This window comes from Scyliorhinus torazame, chromosome 7 (genome assembly GCF_047496885.1).
Source record: "Scyliorhinus torazame isolate Kashiwa2021f chromosome 7, sScyTor2.1, whole genome shotgun sequence".
Classification (NCBI taxonomy): domain Eukaryota; kingdom Metazoa; phylum Chordata; class Chondrichthyes; order Carcharhiniformes; family Scyliorhinidae; genus Scyliorhinus; species Scyliorhinus torazame.
In genome coordinates, this window is record NC_092713.1 from 164,722,479 (window position 1) to 164,743,159 (window position 20,681).

At 46.4% G+C, this 20,681-nt stretch overlaps 1 gene segment (V, D, J or C); it reads right to left on the reverse strand.

Annotated features, from left to right (window-relative positions):
- Window positions 1–1,845: 1,845 nt before the first annotated feature.
- On the reverse strand, window positions 1,846–8,479 carry LOC140426672 (Ig kappa chain V region Mem5-like). The segment is given in 4 exon segments: window positions 1,846–2,720; window positions 7,043–7,076; window positions 7,860–8,155; window positions 8,342–8,479. Coding segments are annotated over 4 exon segments (708 nt in total).
- Between the last annotated feature and the right edge of the window lie 12,202 nt (window positions 8,480–20,681).

A 20,681-nucleotide genomic window follows, 5' to 3' on the forward strand; every position in this document is an offset into this window, starting at 1 on the left:
ACTCCTGTATGGTGGGCAGCATAGACAGTTCCCAGGCGAGTTGCGGGCATTTTCCTCCAAGCTGTCAGAATTCAGCGTGGAAGACGGTATCCTCTTGTGGGGGACGCGTGTGATTGTCCCGGAAAAAGGACAGGAGCTGATACTAAGGGACTTGCACAATGGGCATCCGGGTGTGACCAAAATGAAAATGTTGGCCCGGAGTTATGTCTGTTGGCCAGACCTCGACACCGACATTGAGAAGGTGGCCCAAAACTGCTCCATTTGCCAGGAGCATCATAAGCTTCCGCCAGCCATGCCCCTACATCACTGGGAATGGCCAGGGCGGCCTTGGGCACGCATGCATGCAGATTTCGCCCGCCTTTTTCAAGGATCCATGTTCCTTCTATTAATTGATGCCCAGTCTAAATAAGATGGTAGGCACAACGTCCTGCGCAACAATCGAGAAGATGCGTTTGTCTTTCAGTATGCATGGCCGCCCCGAGGTGCTGGTCACGGATAACGGCACTCCGTTCACAAGTGAGGAGTTTGCGAGGTTCATGAAGATGAACGGCATATGCCATATCCGCACCGTTCCATACCACCCGGCTTCCAATGGGTTGGCGGAGCGCGCAGTGCAGACATTCAAACGAGGCCTAAAGAAGCAGTCTTCCGGGTCTATGGACACGAGACTGGCTCATTTTTTGTTTTCATCTAGGACCACTCCACATGCGGTGATTGGGGTAGCTCCCGCGGAACTCCTAATGGGCCGGAGACTTCGCACCCGCCTTGGCATGGTTTTCCCGGACATTGGCGAAAAGGTATGCCACACTCAAGAACGGCAGGGACATGGTTTTTCTCAGCATCGGCCGATTAGCCAGTTTGCGCCCGGTGACCCAGTGTTCGTTCGAAATTTTGCTGGTTGTGCCCAGAGGGTCCCTGCCGTTATCTTTCGCCAAGTGGGCCCTATCTCTTACCAGGTGCAAGCCCAGCGCAAGCATGTAGACCATGTTCGGTCCAGAAGACCATCCCTTTCAAAGATTCCCCACCCTGGAGCTCATTTCTACAGCCACAGAGACCAGACACAGTGGAGAGTATTCCTCACAATCTTCCTCTGGTGCCGCACTCAAAGCCTGCACAGGTCGTTGCAGAACCGCGTGAAGATAGAGACGGCGAGATGACGGAGGCAGCGGACTCAGACTCCGAGATGGAGACTCAGGACGCCTCAGAGGGGGAATCCTTGGGCCCACGGGCTGTGGATGTACAACCGTTACGCCGTTCATCACGGAAGCGCCGTTCTCTGTTTCGTTACACGCCGCCCGATCCAGCGCCTCGTGCAAATGGTGTCCGGCCTGCGGCAAAACGAGTCCGACGCCCTTCCTCGCCAGGGTCGTCGGTGGATTCCTTGGACTTTGGGGGGGGAGGCATGTTATAACCTGCCTGCTTACCACTGGCTGGGGTCTAATGGCAATCCCACAATCCTGTGGAAGTATGAGCTTCCCCAATGAGGAGGGCGGAGAAATCATTAGCAGACTCCCTGCATTAACAAAGCTGGCCCGTTTGGAACCAGCTAGAGAGGAGTGAGCAGGAAGGGAGTTGCTGCTGCTGCTGCTGTTGTATATATATGTTATTGTAAATAAATGTTATTTCTTTCTATCCTTCAACTCGTGCTGGATTCTTCGTGACCCTCACAAAACAGATAAAACTGATTATTTTTAAATTATTGATAATTGTCTTTGAATCCAATCTTCGGCTGATGTGTCATTGATTGACAGGCAAACCAGCCAATCATGACAATCACTTGATGAAATGCAGCCAATCAGCTGATGGGGAGGAGGGACATTTCCAAAGCACACACGAGACACATACTGAATATTCTTAATGTTTATTACCTTTTACAGATTTACATTGTCAGAAAAAAGACTTCAATAAACAGCCCAGCCAGAGAAAGCTGGAGAAATTCAGAGGGAGAACGGAGGTTTATTAAAACACTTGTGGAGATTTTATCAATGACATGAGTATTCTGTCCCTTTAAACAGTGACTAAACCTTAAATTGTAACTGCAGGGTGAGCAGGAAGGAGGTCTGGTTTCCTGAAGCAGAGACTTAAGGGGTCACATTATTTTGGTCCAGCTGACAGTCTTCAGCATCTTAGAGAGGTTTTACTTGGATTCACGAGTCTGCACTATCCCATCAAACTTTCCCAGAACAGATGCTGCATGGGATTACATGCAGAGTAAATATCCCTCTACAATGTCCCAAAAACATGTCTTAGCCCCTGACCCTCAGAAGTGTCTCGGACCCAGTCCCGAGAAGGAAGAGAGTTGTAATTCAGTGCTGACAATGACCTTTGTCCTCCCAGCTCACCCCTGTTCTATTTAAAGTTGTGTCTCCTCTGTGAACTGTCTCTAACACTCTACGCACATTCTGACCTCCTGATGCTCTTGCTGAGGGCAGAGGAGAGGCTCACATGGGTGAGAGCACAGGAGAAGCGGGCGTTGGACTCCCAGGCAGAGCCAGAGAGGGTCAGCAGGCTGCTGACACTGTAGGTGTTGTCCGAAGCTCGCAGGTAGTTGCTGGTCTGAACCCCGTCCGCAATGACTGCCCCGTCCTTCTTCCACTCCACCACCACCTCATCAGGATAGAAGTGATTGGCAAGGCACACCAGGGTGGCAGTGTCCTTTGTCTTGACCTCCTCCAGGGAGGGGGGTAGCAGGGTTAGCGTGGGTTGTGAATTCTCACGGCCTGAAAGAGAAAGGAAGGAATTTTAATTGCTGCCATTATAAAGGGTTTCAACTTCCCGAATATTAACTGGAATCAAGACATGTGTCAATGTATTGATGATGTAGAATTCTGACAATCCATTCTGAGTAACCTTTCTAACCAGCACGGAACAATTCCAACAAGAGAAGGAGCAGTTTTGGACAAATTTAGGGATTGAATCTGGGCAGGCGGAAGGGGTATCAGTAGGAGTGTATTTGGGTAATAGTGATCATAATTCAGTTAGATTTAGAGTAGTTATGGAAAATGGTAAAGATCGACCAAGAGGAAAAGTTTTAAATTGGGGAAAGGTCAATTTTACGAAACTGGGATTTGACAAAATGGACAGGAAACAGCGACTTGAGGGTAAAACAGTGTCAGAGCAGTGGGAGGATATTTAAGCTGGAGATAGAGAGATTTCAGAACCAATATGTTCACACAAATCAATAGTGTGGGGCGTTGCTGCAGGATAACTAATGAATGAGTGGAACCAATTAGAGAGCAAAAAGGTAACTTGTGTGTGGAGGTAGAAGACATGGAGATGGTTCTTAATGAATAATTTACATCAGTTTTCACTAACGAGAGGGACAAAGCAGACATTGTAGTTCAGGAGGAGGAGAATTGTGAAATTTTGGATGTGATAAAGATAATGAGAGAGGAGATATTAACGTGTCTATCGTCTTTGAAAGTGGAGAAATCCCCAGGCCCGGGTGAAATGTATCCCAGGCTGCTAAGGGAAGCAAGGGAGAAATAGCGGAGGCTCTGACCATTATTTTCCAATCCTCTCTGACTATAGGCATGGTGTCGGAGGATTGGAGGACTGATAATGTTATACCGTTGTTTAAAAGGGAGGAAGAGATAGGCCGAGGGAGTGATTTTGAATTTGATGTGGAGGGAAAGAGGAGGGGTGATGAGGGAAGGGAATCTGATGTTGACAACATGGATTTTCCAAGGATTTTCACAAGTTTCCAATGACAGATGGGTCTGGAAATTAAACGCTGATGGAATCCAAGGGAAAGTGACAAATTGGATTTCAAATTGGTTCATGTCAGGAGGTAAATGTCTGATTTTAAACTGATTAGATCATTTTGGAATGTTACCTAAACATTTGTAAAGAAGTTCACTAGAAATTCAGCACTGAAATGGTTAATAGTGAGAGCATTTAAAGACACAGTGTCTGTCTGGGGGAACAGATTGAATATTACAAACCTCAGATCACACACAGGTCGGGAGAACTTTATCCCAGAACATTGGAGCAGACTTGGAGCAACACACTTCACAAAGGATACTGACTGGGTGCCAGGGTAGAAGTTTCTAAATTTCACTTCAGACCTTGCTGCCCAGCCCTGGGCTGAGGTCAAGAGTGAGATTACATTAGCCTCTGTGTCCAGGGGTCAGAATAATCTATCCCTGCTCCTGCGCGGGAACGTCCGGTTCACCAGCCGCATGGTAGCATAGTGGTTAGCACAATTGCTTCACAGCTCCAGGGTCCCAAGTTCGATTCCCGGCTTGGGTCACTGTCTGTGCGGAGTCTGCATGTTCTCCCCGTGTGTGCGTGGGTTTCCTCCGGGTGCTCCGGTTTCCTCCCACAGTCCAAAGATGTGCTGGTTAGGTGGATTGGCCATGCTAAATTGCCCTTAGTGTCCAAGATTTCCCTTAGTGTTGGGTGAGGTTACCGGGTTATGGGGATAGGGTGGAGGTGTGGGCTTGGGTAGGGTGCTCTTTCAAAGAGCTGGTGCAGACTCGATGGGCCGAATGGCCTCCTTCTGCACTGTAAATTCTATTCTGATTCTGTGATTCTTGGTTGCGCGCCATTCTCTGGCGGCAGGATAATATCTTCCCGACGATTGTCAATGGGATTTGCCATAGCAACCACCCCAGCCGCTGTGAAACCCGCTGGCGGTGCTGTGCTGCTGGCGGGAAAATTGAATTGCAACACTGGAGAAATACGGCCCCTATTTCTGGTGGTCTTGTGTCCAGGACACACCCCTAGCCAAGCTGTTCCAGTTTAGCTACAAAACTGGCATCGACCAGTTACCCAGCAGTGTCCTGTCCACAAAAAGCTGGACAAATCCAATCCGGACAATTACTATCCATCGATCATCAGCAAAATGATGGGTGTTGTTATCGACACTGCTATCAAGTAGCACTTACTCAGCAATAACCTGCTCACTGACACTCAGTTAAGGATCTGCCAGGGTCACTTCTTCGCTCCTGACCGCATTACAGCCTTGGTACAAACATTGACAAAAGAGCTGAACTCCAGAGGTGAGGCCAGAGTGACTGACTGCCCTTGACATCGCGGCAGCATTTGACTGAGTTTAATATCATGGAGCCCAAACAAAACTGGAGTCAATGGGAATCCGGGGGAAACTCTCCGCCGGTTGGATCATACCCAGCACAAAGGAAGATGGCTGTTGTTTGGGGTTTTAACTCTACAATCTATATTAATGAGCTGGATGAAGGGAATGACAATATTGTAGCTAAATTTGCTGATGATAAAATGATAGGTAGGAAAGCAAGTTGTGAGGAGGATACAGAGTCTGCAAAGGGATATCGATAGATTCAGTGAGTGGGGAGAACATTTGACAGATGGAGTATAATGTGGGGAAATGTGAGGTTGTCCACTTTGTTAGGGAGAATAGAAAAGCAGCATATTATTGAAATGGAGAGAGACTGCAGAAAACTGTGGTACAGAGGGATCGGGGTGTCCTTGTGTATGAATCACAGAACGTCAACCTGCAGGTACAGCAAGTGATTAGGAAGGTAAATGGAATGTTGTCCTTTATTACAAGGGGGATGGAGTATAAAAGTCGGGAAGTCTTGCTCCATCTATACAGCACGTTGTGACTACACCGTGAGTACTGGCTACAGTGTTGGTCTCATAGAATCATAGGATTTACAGTGCAGAAGGAGGCCATTCGGCCCATCGAGTGGAAAGAGCACCCTACATTATCTTTTTTTTTAAATAAATTTAGAATACCCAATTCATTTTTTCCAATTAAGAGGCAATTTGGTCTGGCCAATCCACCTAACCTGCACATATTTGGAAGTCCTTACTTAAGGACAGATATTCCGACATTGGAAGCAGTTCAGAGAAGGTTCACTGGGCTGATTCCATTGAGGAATGGAATGTCTGATGAGGAAAGGTTGAGCTGGTTGGGTCTGTCCTCATTGCAGAATGAGGGGTGATCTTATTGAAACATATAAGATTCTGAGGGAGCTTGACAGGGTGGATGCTGAGAGAATGTTTCCCCTCGTGGGGAATCCAGAATTAGTGCACACAGTTTAAAAATAAGGGATCCCCATTTAAGGCGGAGATGAGGAGGAATTTCTTCTCTCAGAGGGTCGTTAGTGTTTAGAATTCTCTTTCCCAGAGAGCAGTGCATGCTGGGACATTGAATCTGGGACATTGAGGCGGAGTTAGACAGATTTTTGATTGACGAGGGGGTCAAGGGTTGTGGGGACCAGCAGGAAAGTGGAGTTTGGGCCATTTAGAAACGTGGGATGTGTGGATCTGAAGTGGGAATCTGCCATCCTGACCTTGTCCAGCCTACAAGTGACTCCAGATCCGCAGTAACGTGTTGACTCTGAAAAGTCCTCTGTAATGGCCGAGCAAGACACTCAGTTCAAGGGCAATTAGGGATGGGCAATAAATGTTGGCCCCGTCAGAGATCACACATCACAACAAACAATAAAATATCTCCAGGGATTTTCAGGAATATTGGATCAGGAATAAATATCGGACTGAACTCGACCCAAAGAGAAAGTAACTGAGAGTCTCCCCAAAAGCCTGGAACACTGAAGCCACTGGACTGTGAGCCCTGCTGGACCTGTTTGTCATCAGAACTTTGCTAAGAGATAAGCAGGGAGTGGAGAGAGCAGAGTTAAAGCTGGGGGAAGTGGGACCTCGCTGTCTCACTGTGCTGCAGCTGCTGTGATCAGTTATATCAGAGAGTGTGACAGGGAGCCAGAGCTCACATCAAACTCTGCCCATGTCTGTCACACGGAGACTGACAGGAATCTAGTGAGTGATTTCACTCCATGGTCCAGGAATGTGAACACAGTCTGCAAACGTCCAGATCTCCTCGACACGGTGGGTAAAAGCTGCTTACTTATATCTTGCTGCTTAAAGGGGGTAATGGAACAAAAGAAATACAGCTGGGCACCCTGTTCGACACAGTGTTCTTCAATGAACCATTTCATTCACTGCAGCTCCCCACTAACACCTTCAACTATTCAGCATTTGTGTTTGAGAACGTTTCAGTATTGAAAGGGTTAATACCGGAGGATTGGGATTTACTTACTCAGTCTGAGCTTGGTTCCTTTACCGAACGTGAGCCACACTGGCAGCTTCCAGTACAGGGGCTGTACAAAAACCTCTGTCTCTGCTTCACTCACTCACTCTCACCCTCTCTCTGTCTATCTCTGTCTCTCACTCACTCACTCTCACCCTCTCTCTGTCTCTCACTCACTCACTCTCACCCTCTCTCTGTCTCTCACTCACTCACTCTCATCCTCTCTCTGTCTGTCTCTGTCTCTCACTCACTCACTCGCACCCTCTCTCTGTCTCTCTCTGTCTCTCACTCACTCACTCTCACCCTCTCTCTGTCTCTGCTTCACTCACTCACTCTCACCCTCTCTCTGTCTCTCACTCACTCACTCTCACCCTCTCTCTGTCTCTCTCTGTCTCTCACTCACTCACTCTCACCTTCTCTCTGTCTCTCTCTGTCTCTCACTCACTCACTCTCACCCTCTCTCGTCTCTCTCTGTCTCTCACTCACTCACTCTCATCCTCTCTCTGTCTCTCACTCACTCATGTCTTTCTCACTCTCTGTTTCTCTCAATGTCTCTGTGTTTTGTTGGGAGAGTTGAGAATTATAATTTTGGATGATAAATCTTTCAGCTGCTCTTCATACGTGGACATGGAGAGTCAGATGGAAACTTGAGGCCTTCAGTGAGCTGTGGACACCACAGGGACTGGAGTGTGTAGTGGACACTGAGAATCATTTGTTCAGTTTCCTTTCTTGTGTTTATTATATATTGCATAAAACTGGGAAGTGTGAGGAGCGGAGGTGGTGCTGTGCGTATTGAGGTTTTTGTGAGGCTCTGTATCACTGTGTAGGGGAAGCTGGCACCTTGCTGACAGTAATAATCAGCGACATCCTCATTTTGCACATTGCTGATTGTCAGGGTGTATTGTGTTCCAGATCCACTGCCGGTGAATCGGTTGGATATTCCTGTGAAACGAGTTGTTGCATAGTAGATCAGCAGAGCCGGTTTCTGACCTTCTCGCTGTTGATACCAAGCAACATAACTGCTAACAGATTGACTGGCCGTACAGGTGATGGTTGCGGTCTGGCCCAGGCTCAATGACAACACCGGGGGAGACTGGGTCATGATGATGTCTCCACTGATACCTGAGGAGTAATAGAGAAACAGAGTGAAGTAAGAACTGTCACAGAAAGAGCCTGTACAATGAGATATTGTTGGAGACACTGACTGTTCCTCTGCTTTCAGCATTTTCCCTTCAATCACAAGTCAGTAGAATTGGATTGAAATGGAGAGCAGGAAAATATTCCAGGTGGAAAGAGAGAGATTTGTACCTGCGATGCAGAATGCCAGAGGCCAGATCAGCTGGATGGCTGAAATCATGGTGTCTGCTCCTGTCCCTGTGCCTGGTTACTGATAAACTCTCCCTTCACTGGGCTCTGCTTTATAAAGCTGCAGCCTGTGAGAGTCTCACTGCCCGTTCCTCAGTATGTAAATAGTATGAGGCAGAGACACCACGTCAGCACCTTCACTTCCTCTTCTCTCTCACTCCGTCCCTCCCTCCATCTCCTTCTCTTCCTCAGTATCTGTCCCTAAGTCTCTGCTCTCTCTCTTTTTCTTTCCCCTTCTCCCGCTGTCTCTCCCTCTCTCTCTCCCCCTCACTGCCTCTCTCCACTCTCCCACTCTCCATCACTCTGTAATTCTCTAACTGATCTCTATAACAGGCATTATTACTGAAGATTGAAACACTTTTGAGGGCTGGTGCAAAAGTTAAATGCTTCCCTCTTTCTCTCTGTCATAGTCTACCCCTTGCTCTCTCTTTCCCACACTCTCTCAGGTGGATCACATGTAAATGCTTCCCTCTCTCTCTTTCTCTCTCTTTCCCCCCCGAGGCGGCACGGTAGCACAGTGGTTAGCACTGTTTCTTTACAGCACCAGGGTCCCACTTGGGTCACATTCTGTGCGAGGTCTGCATGTTCTCCCTGTGTCTGCATGGGTTTCCTCCCCCTGCTCTGGGTCCTCTCACAGTCCAAAGATGTGCAGGTGAGGTAAATTGCCCTTAGTGCCCCAAAAAAAGGTTAGGTTGGGTTACGGGGATACAGTGGAGATGTGGGCTTAGATAGGGTGCTCTTTTCAAGTGCCGGTTCAGATTCGAAGGGCCGAATGGCCTCCTTCATCACTGTAAATTCTATTCTTCGATGATCACAACGAAATGAAGGATAATTCTCCCTCTGCTCAGCTCCACCAATGGATGTTGCCCTTGCCCCCGGGAGCACATCTTCTCCTGGAGTAAAGCCATATTTCCCATAGTGTCCCTCCAATAGGGACCAGTAAACATGGGCCTCCTTCCCATTGGACCCTCCAAGAGGGACCAATAACATGGGCCTCCTTCGCACTGGACCCTCCAATGCGGACCAGTAAACATGGGCCTCCTACCCACTGGACTCTCCAATGCTGACCAGTAAACATGGGCCTCCTTCCCACTGGACTCTCCAATGCGGACCAGTAAACATGGGCCTCCTTCCCACTGGACTCTCCAATAGGGACCAGTAAACATGGGCCTCCTTCCCATTGGACCCTCCAACAGGGACCAGTAACATGGGCCTCCTTCCCACTGGACCCTCCAATGCGGACCAGTAAACATGGGCCTCCTTCCCACTGGACCCTCCAATGCGGACCAGTAAACATGGGCCTCCTTCCCACTGGACCCTGCAATAGGGACCAGGAAACATGGGCCTCCTTCCCACTGGATTCTCCAATAGGGACCAGTAATATGGGCCTCCTTCCCACTGGACCCTCCAATGCGGACCAGTAAACATGGGCCTCCTTCCCACTGGACCCTGCAATAGGGACCAGGAAACATGGGCCTCCTTCCCACTGGATCCTCCAGTAGGGACCAGGAAACATGGGCCTCCTTCCCACTGGACCCTCCAATGCGGACCAGTAAACATGGGCCTCCTTCCCACTGGATCCTCCAGTAGGGACCAGGAAACATGGGCCTCCTTCCCACTGGACCCTTCAATCCTCACCAGAAACCTTTATCCCTGCCATTATTCCGATGTCCTCTCTCAACTTGATTCATCCACGCTTCATATTCCCCAACTTGTCCCAAAGGCATTGTGTTCTGACCTAAATTACCTCTGACGTTACTGACCTGTGAACCCTGACGTCACTGACTAATTGCCCTGACCTCACTAACCCACAACACCTGACCTGATTGACCTCCAATTCCCTCCATTGCCTCACTGCTCCATACCTCTGCATCCTGCTGCAGACTGACATTATTCCCCTCATCCTTCCAACTTCTGACTCTGGTCTACTGCTTATTTCTGCATCCTTCATCCCAACATTGATAGCAGAGCGTTCAGGCGGCACGGCCCTGCTCTCTGAATTCTCACCCTTAATGCCTCCCCCTCACCAGGTCACTCCACTCCATCAAACTCCTACTGTTCACCCAATCCTTCGATCAATATTCCTAAAGTGCCCTGAATCCCTCTCCATTCCTCCTACTGTCGCTCTGTGAAACATTTTGGGATGTTTTGTGCATTATGGTGCTATTTAAATTCAGGTTGTGTGGGGATTTCAGGTGGGGGCAGAATTGGACAAAGTGGCGATGACTCTTGCAGCCAAATATCCTGCTGAGAGATTCCAGTCTTCCCCACACAGAATAGGGAAGCATTGAGGTTGCATTTTTAAATAAATTATCCATTCCCAGCATGAGGGCGTCGCTGGTTGGACCAGCATTTATTGCCAATCCTAATTTCTCCTGAGGAGGTGGTGGTGAGCTGTCTTCTTGAACCACTGCAGTCCATGTGGTGTAGGTACATCCACGGTGCTGTTAGGGAGTGACTTTTACAATGTTTACCAAACGACAGTGGAGGAACGGCAGATATATTCCCAATTCAGCACAGGGTGTATCTTGGAGCGGAACTCCCAGGTGGTGGTGTTCCCATGTACCTGTTGACCTTGTCCTTCTAGATGGTAGTGGTTGTGGGTTTTGAAGAGGATGTTGAAGGAGCCTTGGCGAGTTGCTGCAGTGCATCAGTGGTGGAGGGAGTGAACACGGAGGGTGGTGGGTGGGGAGCCAATCAAAGGCTGCGTTGTCCGGGATGGTGTTGAGCTTCTTGAGTGTTGTTGGAGCTGCTCTCATCCAGGGAAGTGGAGAGTATTCCATCACACCCCTGACTTGTGCCTTGTAGATGGTGGACAGGCTTTGGGGAGTCAGGAGGGGAGCGACTCACCGCAGGATTCCCAGCTTCTAACCTGCTCTTGTAGCCAAATATTTCTATGGGTGGCCCATTTCAGTTTCTGGTCAATGGTAATCCCCAGGATGTGTATAGTGGGGGATTTAGTGATGCCAGTGATAGCAAGGGGCGATGGTTAGATTCTCTCTTGTTGCAGATGGTCATTCCCTGGTATTTGTGTGGCGTGTGTGTTACTCGCCATTGTCAGCCCAAACCTGAAACATTTTCCTTTGTGTCGTGCATCATTCCAGTCAGCAAAGAGTTTTTCACAATTCCCATTGTCTCCAGTTTTCCTAAGCTCCTTTATTCCTTTGATGTCAAAGGCATCCACTCTCACCTCACCTCTGGAGGTCAGCTCTTTTGTCCATGTTTGAACCAAGGCTGTAATGAGGTCAGGATCTGAGTGACCCAAACTGAGAATCAGAGAGCAGGTTATTGCTGAGTAAGTGCCACATGATCGCGCTGTTAATTACACCTTCCATCATTTTACTAATGATCAAGTGCAGATGGACGGGGCAGCAAATGGCTGAATAGGGTTTGTCCTGTTTCTTGTGTACAGGACGTACCTGGGCAATTTTCTACATTGCCAGGTAGATGCCAGTGTTGTAGCTGTATGGGACCAGCTGGGCTAAGGGAAAAGTTCTGGAGCACAAGTCTTCAGTACACTTCCCAGAATATTGTCAGGGCCCAGAGCCTTTGCAGTATCCAGTGCCTTCAGCTGTTTCCTGATATCACGTGGAGTCAATCCAATTGGCTGAAGACTGATATCTGTGATTCTGGGAACTCCGGAGCAGGCCGAGATGGATCATCCACTCGGCACTACTGGCTAAAGATTGTTGTGAATGCTTTAGCCTTGTCTGTTGCACAGATGTGCTGGGCTCCCCACCATTGAGGATGGGGATATTTGTGGAGCCTCCTCCTCCAATGAGGAGTTTAATTGTCCGCCACCATTCATCACTGGATGTGGAAGGACGACAGAGCTTAGATCTCATCCACATGTTGTGTGATCGCTTAGCTCTGTCTGTCACTTGCTGCTTCTGCTGTTTAACATGAAAGTAGTCCTGTAGCTTCACCAGGTTGGCAGCTCATTTATAGCTATGCCTGGTGTTGCTCCTGACATGCTCTCTGCATTCTAAATAATAATAATCACTTATTGTCACAAGTCGGCATCAATGAAGTTACTGTGAAAAGCCGCTAGTCGCCACATTCTGGTGCTTGTTCGGGGAGTGAAGCAGGGTTGATCCCCTGGCTTGGTGGTCACGGTAACGTGGGGGATATGCCGGACAATGAGGTAACAGGTTTTGGCTGAGGACAGTTTTGCTGCTGATGGCTCACATGCCACATGGATGTCCAGTTTAAAATTGCTACATCTGTTCTGAATCTATCCCATTTATCACGATGTTAGTGCCACATAACACAATGGAGGGTATCCTCAATGTGAAGATGGGACTTTGTCTCCACAAGGACTGTGTGGTGGTCACTCCTACCGATACTGTCATGGACAGATGCAGCTGAGGCAGGCAGGTTGATGAAGTCAAGTGTGTTTTTTCCTCATTGTGGTTCCCGCATCACTTGCCACAGACCCAGTCGAGCAGCTATGTCCTTTAGGACACGGTCAGTTTGGTCAGTAATGGTGCCACAGAGACACTGTTCATGATGGACATTGAAGTTCCCCACCCAGAATACAACTTGTGCCATTTCACCCTCAGTGCTTCTTCCACTAAGTGTTCAACATGGCGGAGTTCTGATTCATAAACTGCAGTCGATGGAAACCACCAGGAGGTTTCCTTGTCCATGTTTGACCGGGTACCATGAGAACACATGGAGTCTGGATTCAATGTTGAGGACACCCAGGGTGACTCCCTCCCGACTATATACCACTGTGTCACCACCTCTGCCGGGTCTGTCGGTGAGACAGGACATACTCATGGGTGATGATGTTATTTGGGACATTATCTATAAAGTATGATTCTGTGAGTGTGACTATGTCAGGCTGTTGCTGACTAGTCTGTGGGACAGATCTCCCAATTGTGAAACATGCGCCGTGATGTTAGTGAGGAGGACTTTCCAGAGCCGCATGGACAACCTGGGCCAAAGGGCCTGTTTCCATGCTGTAAACACCTCTGGCCCTATGACAAGGCTGGGTTTGCCGTTGTTGTTTCCGGGGTCTAGGTCGATGCCGGATTGTGCATCCGATTTCATTCCTTTTAGGATTTTCAGCGGTTTGATACAACTGAGTGGCCATTTCAGAGTTCACCACATGGCTGTAGGCCAGACCAGGTAAGGACGGCAGATTTCCTTCCCGAAAGGACATGAGTGAACCAGATGGGTTTTTACGACAATCGACAATGGTTTCATGGTCATCATTACTGAGACGAGCTTTTAATTCCAGATTTATTCATTGAATTTAAATTCCACCAGCTGCCATGGTGGGATTTGAACCTGTGACCAGAGCATTAGCCTGGGCCTCTGGATTACTAGTCCAGTGACATTACCACTACACCACGGCCTCCCCACAATGTGCTGTAGGGCTTCATGGAACTGTATCCCAGCATGAAGTGTCCCTCAGGAGGGGAGGGGGAATGTTCGGAGCCCTGAGCTCCATTTCCCAGCCCAGGCATTTTGTCTTCCAATGAATGAATGAGATGCCAATTTGGAGCCAGGTTAGGGACAGTCTCGTGCTGTGGACCCAGGTCTACAAGAGGCAATTGGAGATATCACTGAAAAGGAAAGATTTGCTGGGTTATGGGGATAGAGAGGGGGAGTGGGACTAATTGAGTAAGTCACGGCACGATGGGCAGAATGGCCTCCTTCTGTGCTGGAAGATTCGAGGTAGTGGACACGGTTCACAGTTTTCTCCCGTGTCAGTAACAAACATCCAGCTGCTCTGAGCCCTTCTTTCACTTCCTCTGTTGGTTACGTTTCAATCTTCCGATCTGACAGTCTTTGCTGTTATTTTTTACACTGGGGCTTGCTGCTGTGGTCTGAATCTCTAACAATAACTGTCCAATCAGTGACAAGAACAGCAGCTAAGAGCAGTCAGGACTGAGGAGCCAGGCTCACTGGGAAACACATTGGGAAGATCAAAGCCATCGTCTTCAGCTCCCGATACAAACTCCATCCCTCTCCCTGAGCAACTGTCTGCTGCTCAACCAGACTCTTTACAACATTGGCCTCATCTCTCTGTTCCTCCACAATTCCCAGCTTCCCACCATTTAGAAATAACTCTGATTTCTCTTTCTTTGGTCCAAAGTGGATGATTTCACATCCCCACATTGAACTCCATCTGCCATTGTCTTCAGTCCCCATCACAATCTCTGTTCCCCAGACACTGATTCCATCCCTCTCCCTGGGCCTGTCTGACTCTGAACCACACAGTTCACAGCCATGGTGTCCTATTTGACCCTGAGATGAGCTTCCCACCACATCATCCTCTCCATCACTAAGACGTCCTATTTCTACCTCGGTAACATTAACCGAATGAATATCTCTCTAGTCCTTCATCCAAGTCAGAGATAAATACAGTGAAAAGCTGAGGCTCCAGCTCAGATCCCTGAGGACATCACTATTCACATCTTGCTGATTGGAGTACACACACATTATCCCTACTCCCTGTCTCCTACCTCCTAACTAATTCCTTGTCCATGGAAAAAGATTTCATCAAATTCCATATGCTTCCATTTCATCATCAGACTCTCGTATGGAACCTTCTAGAATGTTTTCTGGAAATCCATACAAATAACATTCATGGACATTCCCTGATCTGACACATTGGTGACCTTGTTAACAAATGTAACCAGATTAGTTAAACATGTCTGACCCTTTTTAAATCCATGCTGACTCTCTCGGATCAGTTCATATTTCTCACTCATTTTGTGTCTAATGACAGATTCCAGTCACTTCCCCGCAACAGACATTAAACTGAGATGTGAGTTGTGAATGACTCTAGTAAACAGCTAGCATAGACACGAGGGGCCGAATGGCCTCCTCCTATACTGTAGACTTATCTGACTCCTTGACAGAAACATATGGATAGGAACAGGAGGTGGGCTGGAGCTTAAACAATGAGTTGAATGTAGGCGGAGTGTCATTAGTGGGTAATGTAGAATGGACATTGTGTACATGAGCTTCTCGAAAATATGTCTTTCTCTGTTTCCCTTTCCAGCTCCAGAGCTCTCATTAAGGAGCTGAAGGAATATTTAGTGAAGAAGTTTCCGGACTGTGTGGGCTGTGTGAGGGTTTTGGGCCGTGACTGATGATTGCAGCTCCTTGTTCTGTCTGTTCCTCCCTACCCACTGATCAAGCCGTTAACCTCCTGTCACAGTGAGTGAAATGAGAATTGATTTCATAGCGTCAGTCACAGAAAACAACAGCGTCACTGTCTGAGACACTGGGACACACATCACTGTCTCACCTCAAAGAACGGAGCATTAATCCCCTCCCACCATGCTGAGAAACCATACAGCATGGAAAATGTACTGACAAACACCATCTTATATCAAACAGTAAAAAGTCTTACAACACCAGGTTAAAGTCCAACAGGTTTGTTTCGAATCACTAGCTTTCGGAGGGCAGCTCGTTCATCGGTTGAGTGAAGAGGTGGGTTCTAGAAACACATATATAGGCAAAGTCAATGATGCAAGATGATGATTTGAATGTGAGTCTTTGCAGGTAATTAAGTCTTTACAGGTCCAGACAGTGCGATTGGAGAGAGGAATAATCACAGGCTAAAGAGGTGTGAATGATCTGCATGGACTCACCAATGTATCTTAGACGTTTAGCTGCTGTAGTATAAAGAGTCAAAGGTTTAACGTCTCAGCAACTACTCTCCTTATTTTCTTTTTTTCCCACACAAGAGGGCAACATTTACCATTGTTCCCCAAAAGGAAAATTATAAAACCTCCTGCGCTTGAAACCCCATCACATAAATTTGCATAGGACGCATACTATAAACTATGAGTTTCAAGTGCCTACGGTCACCTAAAACCGGGAACCTCAAAACACACTCCTGCATTTTTAGTTTGACCAACGCTTTATTTGCTCTTATTATGTCTTCCACTTTGGAATCATTCATTTTTGTACTCAACTCTAAGACATCAAAACTCATGTCCGGTCTCGTCTGTCGACCTATCAAATTCAGTTGCCCAATTAAACTTCGCAGTTGCTCTTTTTCCATCTTTGAAACCATTATGATTTTTGTGAAACCCGGCCACGACTAATTGCTATTGGGCTGATGCTTTCCAAATAAGATTGCTGACATAAAGTTGCTCCGAACTTAGTCTGTCCGATTTCTAGTCCAATATATTTAAATGCACCGGAAGCCTGACTTCCAACCCTGAATTCTTTCCTCAAACCAGAGATTACAATAGTTTCAAAATCACTAGTCCCACCCCACAAAAAATCATCGACATGCATCATAAAGATGCCAGAAAGATTTCCTTTATAGTGCCAGTAAAACATTGCTGGATCTGCTTTTAACTGGCAACAGCCTAACTTTAACAAAACTGACCTTACCAAAAAAAAAACAGACTTTAGATGCATCATTTAATCCATATACACATTTGTTCAACTTCCAGAGTACCCCTTCTGTGTTAGCTGCCTTTTTTGGAGGACGGAGACAAATGTCTCTTTGGAGCTGATGCCCTTGCAAAAAGCAATTTTTCTATCTATAGATTTGCATTCCCATGACCTTGTGGCTAATAGAGCCAAGAAGATCTTAAAAATAACCTTTCCTGCCGTAGGTGAACCTACCATTAAATCCTGATCTTCTATGTTTTCTTCAAATCCCCTTGCCACAAGCCTGGCCTTTGCCTGATCAGTTCCATCCGGAAGAACCTTTTCCGTGCAAATCCATCTGTGCGATAGAGCTCTTTGTCCCCTATCCAGTACTTCCGTGTATACCCCAAATTCACTCCAACAATACAGTTCTTGCTGTTTGGCATCTTTGATAACTTTTTCATCTAATTTATTGGAAGCCACCAAAATCTCACGTGCATGTGAGCTTCTACTCCTATTGGTATTCATGTTCCGAGATCTTGATCAACTACGTCCCCTCTCCCGCCTGGTATCTCGTTCTGTACTGCTACTGCTTGATCTTTCCCTTCTGCTGTGGGATGTCCTTTCAATTGTTCTCGACCTTTTCCTGCGGACCTGTTCACTATCCGATGTACTATCAGAACTGGCACTGCGTTTCTGTGCCTTCCATTTTTGAACTTCATTTTCCCAATCCATTGTCTTGACTCCCTCCCCTGAATGCTGTACATTCAACCAATGTTTATACTTTCCAGTGGTTAACAGTTGCATCCTTCCATTGACTAGACCCTTCAGGCAAGTATGTCACTTTTGTACCAACTTTTGGCATTTGCCATTTCGGAAAAATGGCCGGTTCTAATTCATCAGAAGTGTTGTGTTCCTCTACAGAAACCCTGTCTATATCAGTCAACTGGTACTCATAGTTCTGTAACACGTGCGTACCAGATGACTCTGGTTCCTCGTCATGTCTGTCTGCTCTTTCTAAATTTAAAAATTTGTAATCTGTACCCATTATCCTTGATGAATGTACACTAACAATTTGATTACCATATTGCAAAATAATTGTTTTGCCATCTATGCCTATGATCTTCCCTGGGCCTTTCCATTCATTAGAATTGTCTCTTTTATAGTATACCATGTTTTCTTGCTGAAAAACGGCATCTGATGGTCGTACCTTATGTCTTAAAGCTCTGCGAATTCTTTCAGAGACTTCTGCTTCCAAGAACAGACTCAAAAACAGCTTCTTCCCCACTGTCACCAGACTCCTAAATGACCCTCTTATGGACTGATCTCATTAACACTACACCCTGTATGCTTCATCCAATGCCAGTGCTTATGTAGTTACATTGTATATGTTGTGTTGCCCTATTATGTATTTTCTTTTATTCCCTTTTCTTCTCATGTACTTAATGATCTGTTGAGCTACTCGCAGAAAAATACTTTTCACTGTACCTCGGTACACGTGACAATAAACAAATCCAATCCAATCCAATCCAAAAAGCTTTTCTACTGCTATGCAATGCATTTAAATGCTCAGCAAAAGGAGAGCTAATTGTAGTCCCTTCCCAAGCTGGAGGCTGGTCTTCGAAGATGGACGGAATTTTAGGGTTTCTACCAAACACAAATTGATAGGGACTATAGCCCCCAACCATCTGCAATGAATTATTTGTATGTACCACCCATGCTAAAGCTGAATTTAACTTGCAGTTTGGTCTATCCGCCAAAATTTTCCGGAGCATGTCATCTATTACCGCGTGGTTTCTTTCACACACACCATTATTAAATGGGCTTTCCGCAGCCGTATTCATAACTGTGATATTCACATTTTCACACATATCCCTAAACTCACCATTAGCAAATTCTCCCCCATTGTCCATAAGGAATTTTGCCGGTGGGCCTATTCCTGTTCCTATCCATTTTTCTACGATTTGATCCAGAATTACGCTTTTTCTTTACTTCGTACAATCGTTGATTGACTAAATCTGGTTGCTAAATCTACAAAATGCAAGATAAATATATTATTGGCTTTATCCCAGATCTTAAGGTCCATGGCCACAATGTTGTTAAAATCCTTGGCCAAAGGTAAGGTTACTATTGGTCGTGCTGGTGTCCTTCTGTACTTCCTACAAACTTCACAGCGATCACTAACCTGTTCTATCAGTTTAGTATAGTCTTCATCCCTTACCCCTGCATCCTTTAATACATTTTTCAGCCTCCGAGGAGACGGATGCGCAAATTACCGACGCAGTTTTAATACAACAAGCTTTTTATCAGCTAAAGTCCCATTTTCAACTGCCATTACATCCTTAACAACTGTACTTGAAATATTATTTGTCAGTAATGGAATACAATAGTGTCCCGACTGTGTAAATTGTATGTCCACCATCACTGTTGCTTTATCCTGTTCCATATCCAGTTTCATGTGTGCTTTCTTCATTGATGGTCTGCTCAGAAGCAAAGGTATCTCACTTGATACAACATCCGTGCTAATGAAATGATTCACTCCGGCAATATTGCAAGGGATCACCACTCTTTTCAGCCACTTCAGAGTATTTTCATCCTCAACCCTGAAACTTGTGGAACTTTCAAATTCCTTAACCTTGTTACGATTTTCAGCATTCAAGGAGTCCAGGTAACATTTTAACCAGTCAATTCCACACACAGTAGATGTGCAGCCACTGTCCAATACAGCACAATTGAATGATTCTGCAACCAATACCCTCATTACCGGTGTAAAACTGCTTGTTAATAAGACAATGTCTGCTTTCTGGTCACTATCTTTTTCCTCTTCTGACTCTTCCGTGTCATGTCGCTTCAAACACTCTATTATAATGTGTTGGGCAGTTGAAAGCACAATGATATTGAGAGTCACATCGCAAATATCAATTTATCATACCACGGGCATATCTGGGGTTCATCTTCCTATTGTAGGTTCTAACTGGGTTTCTGTCTTCATACTTTCCAGGTCCTGATCTCCCTCTATAGTCTTGGAACCTGTTTGTAGCCGTGCGATTTCGCCATCCTGTTAATAGTGTATCTTCTATATTCTGCTTTATTGCAGACTGACCTATGTGGGTCATCAGAGCCATCGGAATCGAATGTTTCCCCAGAAACTTTTTTAAAGCTTCTGTCATCTGATCGAATAAGGTATCCTTATCCGCAAACTGAACTCCTGTCAAAACCAGGAGCCTATCCATGTTGCTCACTCTAGCACAGTCAAGTAATTTAAAGGCCAACACAGACTGTGGAAATTCCAGGTTGTGTTTCTGCAGCCTTTTATATAGTCTGCCAAATTCCATTATATAGTCTTCCATGGAGAATTCCTCTATTTTCCAGAACCTATCAGACTCCGACCATGCTTCCTACGCACTTAACAAGTCATCTGTTTTGTAAATCTTATCCATGTAATGTAATAGAGTCTCCAGACCTTCTTCTGAGTCTAACTCGTCCAATTCCAGCTCAGAAATCACTTTGTTTCCGATTTTACTGTCATAAGGTAAAGAAAGACCCAATGCCATACCTTGTTTTCTCTAACCCAAGGCCTTAGTCCACATAACTACTGCACCTCTCCATTGATCGTACGATCCCCTTTCAGAAAATAAGGGGGGTAGCCATATCCAGCCATCTTTATCCTCGGTTCAGCCATATATCTGTTTTGGGGTTTTCTCACTCACTCCTTGGTTTGGTCTGGAAAAGTTGTATCTTTCAATCCTTCACACTTGCACAGCAACCATCCTCTGCTACCATTTGTTAGACGTTTCGCTGCTGTTGTATAAAGAGTCAAAGGTTCTGCTGCTTTTCCACAAAACACCTTTAATTTCCTTCAACAGACTTAGCACAAAACTCTAACATCACATCACCTGACACAAGGGCCACCTGAAGTCCTTTTACATATCAG